At 37.1% G+C, this 9,479-nt stretch overlaps 2 protein-coding genes across 2 annotated transcripts; one reads left to right on the top strand and one right to left on the bottom strand.

Moving 5' to 3' along the window:
* The first annotated feature begins 1,592 nt into the window (after nt 1–1,592).
* On the top strand, nt 1,593–5,868 carry dnaaf1 (dynein axonemal assembly factor 1). Its single transcript, XM_056267356.1, has 10 exons — nt 1,593–1,793; nt 2,157–2,256; nt 2,362–2,453; nt 2,560–2,781; nt 2,883–3,049; nt 3,162–3,283; nt 3,831–3,997; nt 4,532–5,004; nt 5,158–5,214; nt 5,414–5,868. Exons 1-10 carry the CDS (start codon nt 1,667–1,669, stop codon nt 5,663–5,665), a joined length of 1,779 nt encoding a protein of 592 aa, XP_056123331.1. The 5' UTR covers nt 1,593–1,666; the 3' UTR covers nt 5,666–5,868.
* A 227-nt stretch (nt 5,869–6,095) lies between these two features.
* On the bottom strand, nt 6,096–8,741 carry nrn1lb (neuritin 1-like b). The gene is made up of 3 exons (XM_056267357.1): nt 8,349–8,741; nt 6,583–6,724; nt 6,096–6,486 (listed from the first exon to the last, which is right to left on the bottom strand). The coding sequence occupies exons 1-3, from the start codon at nt 8,380–8,382 to the stop codon at nt 6,192–6,194; spliced, it is 471 nt and encodes a 156-aa protein (XP_056123332.1). The 5' UTR covers nt 8,383–8,741; the 3' UTR covers nt 6,096–6,191.
* Nucleotides 8,742–9,479: the final 738 nt, after the last annotated feature.

The raw sequence follows: 9,479 nt of genomic DNA, 5'->3' as shown, positions 1-9,479 counted from the left end.
AAAAATGTAACCTAATTTGCTAGGCCTAAATAGATTCTGCACTGGCATACCATCTATATACAATAATAATCTTCTATTATATAGATTTCTCTGTATAAATGGTATCCTTAACCTACTACCCATTGTGTTATAAAAACAATAAGTGAACATTTATATTCCACTCAATTTGTCTTCATTAAAAGTCGATTAAATTTGTGGCTTATTGTGACTAATTGTTAGCATCTGTCTTTTTAAAACGAGAATTAGGCCTAAATTATATTTGGGAAGTGTTATCTTTGAATTATTTTCTGCACTGATCTACTGCGATACAAAACAACGTCTTGTACTATCTGTACTTTGTTAGTCTATAGACCTTATTCAGAGCAGCGCCATGACACAAGCGAGGGATAGTGTTTTCAATGGCAGCCATCTGCTGTAAAAAGCTGTATAGTGCTCCTAGATTATTTTACACCGCTCATTTTGTCTGGGTTTCACGGAAAGATATTTTGCAGTGTCAGCAGAACAATTAAAAAAACACTTTAAATAACAGGGCAACCCACTGAAGAGGTAGCTCTGTCTATCCCTCACAGCCTCGCTGCTGTGAATAAGGTCTAATCTTCCTGCACCTTGTTGCACATAGGCCTACTGCACATAACATTAAAGCACAATATTTTCCCCTGAATAATTTCCTCTCTCTGCTCTGGTTTTGGTAGATAAATCATCATTGCTGAATAAGCTGTGCACCATTAGGCTGACTATATGAGTTAATACTGAATTTCGAAATTCAGTAGGCTGAGAGCAATCATGATTTATTTATTTATTATTTACATGTATATGTTTGCATTAAAAGTACAATTTCGGCAAGGAGAACGATGCAGAGCCAAATGAAGATAAAGATGTGTTCTGGCAACTGGCGTGTTTATTGAACCAATCAGATAATAGTAAAAACGAGAGTCAGCGAGAACCTCATTTGATTGGCTGCATGAAGAAGGTGGACCCGCCCTCCTCTTCACGTGAGACAAGTGCCAAAACTGTAAGCACAGCTAAAAGAAAGACAAATCGGGTTATTTCGGCAACTTTTTTTTACCGCATGTACACAACAAGTAATTTAGCCATTTGCAACAGTTAATTTTTTTACAGAAAGGTTGATTTTACGCAATCAATCTTTTGCAGTTGCTGCCTGTTCACGGGCTTGCAGTGCTTTTGGCCATATTTGTGCGGAAAAAACGTGCCAAAAGTTTAAGGGCGGAAAGCATGAAGCTGCAGTTTCACAATAACGTTACATGCATTAACATTACACTTACGAATAACAGTAAAATGCTGCAAATATTTTTTCTTACACTTGAAAGGCGATTTACACCTTTACAAATCTTTTCTTGCACACGCAAATTTCATTTATGATTGCAATCTTATGTACACTTTCACAAATCTTACCCTGTGCATGCGATTCTTTATGGCATCATATTACTTTCATATGACGAGGCTGACTCCAGCTCCTTTGTCTGCTAGCTGCCTGCCATGCCATCTGCCAACGGAAGATTCAACTGCCGCTCTTGCACGACCAAACAAGTGGGTGTCGCGTCCGGTCTCTATGGAAACCAGGCAACCTTCACGAGCTGTTTCAGCATACTAACGTTTACAGTTAGGTCGGTGGGTACGTTCATATATTTCTTTAATTTTGTTTTATATGGTTTATCATTGCGAAATGCAGACAAAAATGATTAAACTATCAACAACACTGAACGCGGAGGAAGGAACATTGGTTGAATCTGAAGAAAAAGACACGAGTGAAGTTGTTTTGTCTTTCGCTCCAGGTACCTTCTCTTAATCAACGACCATAATCAAAATGACAGACTTATCAAAAACAACAACAACAAATATCAACCGTAAATCCTGTTCTCTCCAGGTTATATCCCAACCTCTTTTTTAGTTAACATTACATTTTCATCAAAAATCTAATATTTAACTCTGTCCATCATTTTATACTCAACCCTGTTACTACATTATTTCACATTCCTTAAAATGTTGAACAGGCTAAATATTTCCTGAAGGTTAGGCGCCTCCTTTTACTGATCATTTCTTGAAAGAAAAAAGAAAAAATCTTAAAAAAAATATAATGTCCTAATTTGTATCCTTTTGTGGAAAATATCAAACAGTAATACAATTGTATTTCAAAGGTCAGGAGTCTCAGAGTGGAGATGCTGATGGGACAAAGGTTAATGGTGATACAATAGAGACCAAAGCGTCAGAGAGCAGAATGATGTCTTCAGGTCCCAGGTGATGAAGTCCAAATGACCTAACTTATATGATATTTGCTCAGAATGAAATCGATTGTTGTCTGAGAAGAACTAATACTGAATGATTTTACTTGTATCTTTCAAGAATTACCAAAGAGTTTTTAAGGGAGCAATGCAAGAAAAACAAACTGTACCTTACGCCAAGGCTGAATGACACTCTTTATCTTCACTTTAAAGGTTTGAAATGGCTTGTGCAGAAGAGGCTACTTCAATGTTGCATCTTTGTTTTTTGTTGTTGTTGTTTTTTAGCTCTTTATAAAAAGTTTTCAATTCTACATTGTAGGTTTTTCTTGTATTGAGGGTTTGGAGGACTATACCGGCCTGCGCTGCCTATGGCTGGAATCTAATGGCATTCGGAAGATTGAGAATCTTGAGAATCAGACAGAGCTTCGCTGTCTGTTCCTCCATCAAAACCTCATTCATACTCTGGAAAACCTGGAACCACTCAGCAAGCTTTGCACTCTGAATGTCTCAAACAATTATATCAAGGTCATTGAGAACATATGTGAGTACACAAAAGTGAACATGGTAACAAAATGTATTGTTTGTTCTCTGTTCTTTAATATACCTTAAAGTCACTCATAAAGTTCACCTTTGGTTTTTCAGCCTGCTTGAGTGAGCTGTCCACGCTGCAGATCTCCCATAACAGACTGGAGAATGTGTGTGACATGGAGGAGCTGTCACACTGTCCATCCATTAGTGTTCTTGATCTGTCTCACAACTGCATCAGAGATCCAGCTCTCATCAGTGTTCTAGAGAGAATGCCTGACTTGGTAAAAACAGTATATCTCTTCCGTCATATACATGATCAGATATGCCTACTTCTATCTGTGTGGACTGAACTGCTAGGAGTTAATTCTTGTTTTGTTTTTGTTTTTTTGTCAGCGGGTGTTAAATCTAATGGGTAATGAGGTCATCAAAAAAATCCCAAACTACAGGAAGACTCTGATTTTGCATCTAAAGCAGCTGACCTATCTAGATGACCGGCCTGTGTTTCCAAAAGACAGGTTAGCAGCAGTGTTTCCTGTGCTAAAGAGCTATAGCATTAATTGTGTGACAACTGTCAATTTGGAGAGGAATGGGCTTTATGCCGAGCGTCACGTGACCAAACCGGAAAACGGGTCTCATTGCATCCGCTTGTCAGAGAAAGTGTTAACGGCCGTAAGAACTAACTACGATATCTATGGATTTTTAAGGTAATCAGCTAACCTACTAAGTTCACTTTGTTATCGGTGTTTTATGCTATTTAAATATCTAAACGTTAGTGTGAAGAAGAAAAATTTAAAAACTTTTAAATATCAATCTGCACATGCGAGGGACATTGGTTATGCTCATTTTTGCTTGCTCCTTTTAAGTTATCTTGAGTAAAACCGCAAAAAAATTCATGAAGCACATACAAAAGACCTGAATCGGAAGCGATGTGATCTGTTTTCCGGCTTGGTCACGTGACGCTCGGCATAAAGCCTATAGACCCCACAAAGCTAGTCTTTGTTACTATTTAGAGGCTACGGTTGAAACTTTTCTACAATTATTGAAGTTTGCTTTGATTCACAGAGCATGTGCAGAGGCATGGGCTGCTGGTGGTCTGGAAGGTGAACGAAAAGAAAGAGAAATGTGGCAAACGAGAGAAAGAAGGAAGATCCAGGAAGGTTTGGATGCAATGATTGCTATCAAAGAGAACGCACTGAAACGACGGGAGGGTCGAGAGCATTTGGAGAAAGGTAAACACACAATCTGTTCACTTATACACTGGCGTTAAAAAGTTTGGGGTCAGTAAGATTTTTACTTTTTAATACTTTTATTCAGCAAAGATGCATTCAATTGTTCAAAAGTGACAATAAAGACTTTTACATTGTGACAAAAGATCCATCAAAGAATCCTGAAAAAAGTATCCGTTTTCCACAAAAATATTAAGCAGCACAACTGTTCAACCTTGATAATAAAAATAAATGTTACTTGAGGACCAAATCTGCATATTAGAATGATTTCTGAAGGATCATGTGACCCTGAAGACTGGAGTAATGGTGCTGAAAATTTAGCTTTGCTATCACAGAAAAAAACAAACATTTTAAAGATATTTTAAATTGTAATAATATTTCACAATATTTAAATTTGTATAAAAATGATCATAAGTGAGCATAGGAGACTAACCCAACTCCAGACTTTTGAACGATACTATATACAGTAAACACACTCATATTTTCTCGTCTTCTATCTGAGATATAGCATCATTAAAACTTACGGTTTACCCTCAGGAATCATAGAGCCTTCCATTTCTGTTATTGAGGATCAGAGCCCTCAAAACGTAACACCAGCAATTGCACCTGCAGAGAGTGACAATTCAAAAACAGCACAGGAACAAACTGATCCATCAGCATCAGAGACACACCACATTTGCCAGTCTGCATCTGATGAGGAACAGATTATCCAAACAACACTTGATCAAAATCATTCCAACCAGTCAAAATCAGAGAGACAGCAAACAGGTTTAGAACAGATTCTCCATCCATCATTTGACCAGGAACAGACTGGTCAATCAGCAACTTTGGGATTGAAGACTAAAGAGGAGAAGTGCCAGAAAATGCTAGCTCAATACCAAGGCACAAAACCCTCACAGTCACATCACAGCGGTTCAGTTGCAGGTCCTGGTGCTCTCATCACTGAACTGATCTCTGAGGATGAAATAGAGACTATCGTCCTGTCAGAGATACCAGCATTAACAATTGATGTGAGTCCTTACACCATTGCTCACATCATTATAACTTACATTTGTTTTTACAAGAAATTGCATGATTTAGAATTTCTTTGCAATGTATATTTGATTTATACAGAAACGTTCTATAGTGTTTCACTACTAACAACATTTTCTGCTTCTCCCAAGGATCTTCCAGATCTTGAAGATGAAGAAACTAGCCTGATACTCCAAGCAACATCACAGGTAAGAACAGGGTAAAAAAAAAAAAAAAAAAAAAACTATATTCAATGTCAATGATACTATGAAATGAAATGATACAATGAAATTAACACTGGATGAGAGAGCATATATAATTAGCATGTTATTTAAAGCGTTGTGATGAAAAATCACATTTTATTGGAAAGTTGTGGAGATTAACATTTTTAAATGTTACATTTTTCAGGGTGTCGTCCGTCCAAAGATTCAGGTCATGTCTGACGATGAAACAGAATCAGAAGCTGTTACAAGTTTGTATCACTGGCCTCAGTTAGATGCTGTGGCCCCTGACCAATCGCAGCTGCTTATTAGTGTCTCCACTAAAAGAACCTCAGTCAAGCAGCAGAGCCCTGATTGTATAAGTCGACTAGAGGCAGGGGATAACTTCCCCAAGACAGCAAAAACTAGAAAGATGATTCTAATTGAGGAACTGGACTGAGTCTTTAAGGTTGAACTAATGGATGAAACTATATTGTATAGTGTGTCCCAACCCTTCAGTCCCTTTAGCACAAATCTTGGATGTGAATTTGAATTGGATGTCTACCTGATATATAAAAGGTGTTTAACTTTAAATGACAAAATCACATGAATAATTTCATTTAAAATAATAAAAAATAAAATATAAAGTCATTTTGCTTTGAACTTTATTGCAGATATTATAAATGTATTTTGTTAAAACTTTCCAAATTCCAGAATTCTTTTTTTTTTTTTTTTTACACAACCTACATATATTAAATGATGTTCAAAACCATTAGATTTGAGTACAGAACTTTACTGATTGCTATAGAAAAAATAGTTGTAAGAACCAGACCTATATTTTTGTCATCGTTTTTAAACAAGCGAATATATCATTTGTCATGAATATCTCACCAAAGAGCTTACATATTAAATTCTGCATGAAGTCTATGCAGATATGTGCCTGTAGCGCTGTCATTGGCATCAGTTCAGGTATGTAAATGGATAGGTTACATCCGAAGCAGCAGGAGAAGAAAGAAACATGTCAGGAGCAGCTCTTCACTGACTGAGTGGCTGACAGAACGGGCGAGTCCTCTGAGGGTTTCCTGATTGGTTTGGTCAGTGCTGGGAACCAGAGGTGTGGTTGCAGTCACAGCTTGAGTGCGACTGGCACACGTGTCGTAGAGGTTCCCAGCAAATGCTGTTTTCCGGGACTCTGCCCTCAAAGATTCCCAAATTTCTGCTGCATCGCCACGGCAACCTGACAACACACCACTCACACACATCTGGAAGGCATCCCATGACCTGCAGATGTAAAAAAAAAAAAAAAAAAAGTGTAATGTAATAAGATGAAAAATATTGTAGTTGTATTCAGTGGAGGTGTTTTTGCATGTGTCTCACTTGCAAATGGAGTTGATGTCCTGTGGGTTATCATTCATGGAGCTCACACTGTCACCCAGAGTGACCAGACAGTCAGCAAAGCCCCTGTATACAGCACTACATGAAGGCGTTACTGCTGCACTCAGCACAGAGGAACAGAGACCTGAGGAAAATAAAAGCAACTCTAATGATATGATAAAGAGGACATTTTGGTAGAACTTATGCACTGAAAAAAACCTCAGGCCTGCAATGTTGGAGTAATAAACAATAAAGCCATCTGATTGGGTCTAATCCTCAGATTCATCTCTATGGCGTGATGAATCCGATCTCCAAGCAAAAGGAAGTGAATGAAATATTTGAATGCTACGATTGTGATGCAGCCTGAATCATAGTCACACCGTGTTCATTCGTTCATTGGCTAGAGGAGAACTGGCCCCCAAACTGAGCATGGTTTCACACAAGGTTTTTTTTTCTCTCCATTCTGTCACCTCTTGCTTGCTTAGTTGGGGTGGGTGGGGACACTAAATTTTCAACAATATTATTGATTTGACTGCTCAGACGCTATCGGATGGGAACCGAACTGAGCTGGACTATGATTTCACTGTTTTCTGCAGAACTGCTTTATAGATGAAATGAACTCATTTAATAATTGATGATACTTACAATTGAACTGAATCAACTCTGAACTGACTTCAGATGAACAATGACACTGTTTTTTTTTTTTTTTAGAGCTGCTGTACATCCAAAATGAACTCTGTTTGCATCATTGAATCGTTATTTTCCTGTTGATCACTGTAAAGCTGTTTTGAAACAATCTGTATTGTATAAAGCGCTATATAAATAAAGGTGAGTTGAATTGACATGATTGTAAATGCACAATTATTAGACTGGCATATATTGACAAAATGCTAGACGATGTACAGAGAGTATATGTGGCTACATGGCAACATTCTATTGTGTCATATATTCTATATTATGTTCATGAGTGTCTACGTCTCTATACTGTTAGATGTTACCGTACGTCACATGGATTAATCTGAGGATTAGACCCAGAGCAAAAACAACATTTAATCTCACTACAGAACAGCTCGAAAAGACAAATCTCCTCCATTTTTCCCATTTCTCAACTCTAAACATTTGGTATGTTTATCTTAACAGAAATATAAATTATTCATACATTCAATAGTTAAGAAACATTAGATACAGAAACTAAAGCAATTCCTGAGTCTAAAAAAAGTGTCCAAGTCTTATTCTTTTTATGGTGTGTGTGTGTGTGACTGTGGCCACTAATTTACATGAATTAAAAATAAAAATGGAAGAATTTGAAAAACATAGGCAAAAAAATGTGTTTATGCAGCATGCATGATTTTAGATAAAACTACAATATCATAATATTACATAAAATATAATTTAAAATCATGCATAATGCACAATATATTGTAAAATGTAAAAAATAAAATATTAAAATAATACTTTAAACTACACTGTAGCCTACACTGTTAAACATAAAGATTCTTTATTGGAATCTATAGTTTCACCTTTAACATCCATAGAACCTTCCCATTGCACAAAAGGTTCTTTATAGTGCAAAAAGGTCATTAAAACATTTATAATCTTCTTCACAAAAAAAAGGTTCTTTTAAGAACGAATCAATAAAAGTTTTTTTGGGGAACCCAAAATGGTTCTTCTAAGACATTGCTGCATTTATTTGTAAGAGTGTAAGATAATTGTGAGACACATTATAACGTTATACACACAAACACAAATAAAAATAGACTTTTACTCACTGAGGCAGAACGAAATGAACAGCAGCAGATGCATTCCGTTGAAGAGACAGAATTTTGAACTGAAGACGGCATACACTGGAACACCTTAAGATTTACAGACTTTCACAAATCATCGAAACCTCCTTGAGGTGTCCCATTCACCTTCCTATTTCACAAAAGAGCTGCAACTTTGAAGCCAACTGTTGAGCCTGATGGATAAAGCAGGGTTGTTAAATCTGATTATTAAAAAGGGGGGAAGCTGTTGGATTAAAGATCATTTCCAGCTACAGCGTTCATCATATCAGAAAAGAATAATATAGGCCTACCTCCTATGACAATGGTTTGATATGGCTTGGATTATTAGTCTCTCTCTCTCTCTCTCTCTCTCTCTCTCTCTCTCTCTCTCTCTCTCTCTCTCTCTCTCTCTCTCTCTCTCTCTCTCTCTCTCTGTCTGTCTGTCTGTCTGTCTGTCACACACACACACACACACACACACACACGCACACAAATATACAAACAGATGGAAAAAAATCCCAGTAGGACTGGCTTTTTAATTCCAGCATGGCACTTTCTAATACACACTCAGTGGGCAAGCCTCTATTTGACTGACATGCTTGGATTATGTCATTGCGTAAATCTAAGGGGAGATGAGAATAAACACGGATTAGTACCTCTTATATAAAGCCATTACTATCAACTCTCATTTTCTCTGTTCCTGAACCTGTCCGTGTTTCCTAGTATTCATCTTCCATGTTTTTGGACGTGGAATAATGGTAGTAACTTAGAATTCTTAAAGTAGGCTACTACCGGTATGTAAATTAAATGGTACATGACTACTGTAGGCCTATCATTCATACCATGCAATACACAGCCAAGATAAGTGCAAGGAATTATCATATGATGCCATCACTGTGAAGCAATTCTGTGAAACTGTGATTTTTATATTCGATTGCCTCCTAAACTACGCTGAAACCCAAATTCTTGATTAGGCCTATATTGTAAAAAGCCCCCATGAGCTGGCATTTTTTATCAGGCCCCAAAAGCAACATTATGATGATACATAATTATGAAATATGGTAGAGATAGAACACAATATAATAGAATGCAATAATAGAAGCCTATATTTTGTGTTGGTTACTGTCTGAGAATGAG

Source organism: Rhinichthys klamathensis, unplaced genomic scaffold, assembly GCF_029890125.1.
Source record: "Rhinichthys klamathensis goyatoka isolate OS25496 unplaced genomic scaffold, OSU_Roscu_1.1 h1tg000258l_1, whole genome shotgun sequence".
Taxonomy (NCBI): domain Eukaryota; kingdom Metazoa; phylum Chordata; class Actinopteri; order Cypriniformes; family Leuciscidae; genus Rhinichthys; species Rhinichthys klamathensis.
This window is presented reverse-complemented; position numbering and strand designations above follow the sequence as displayed.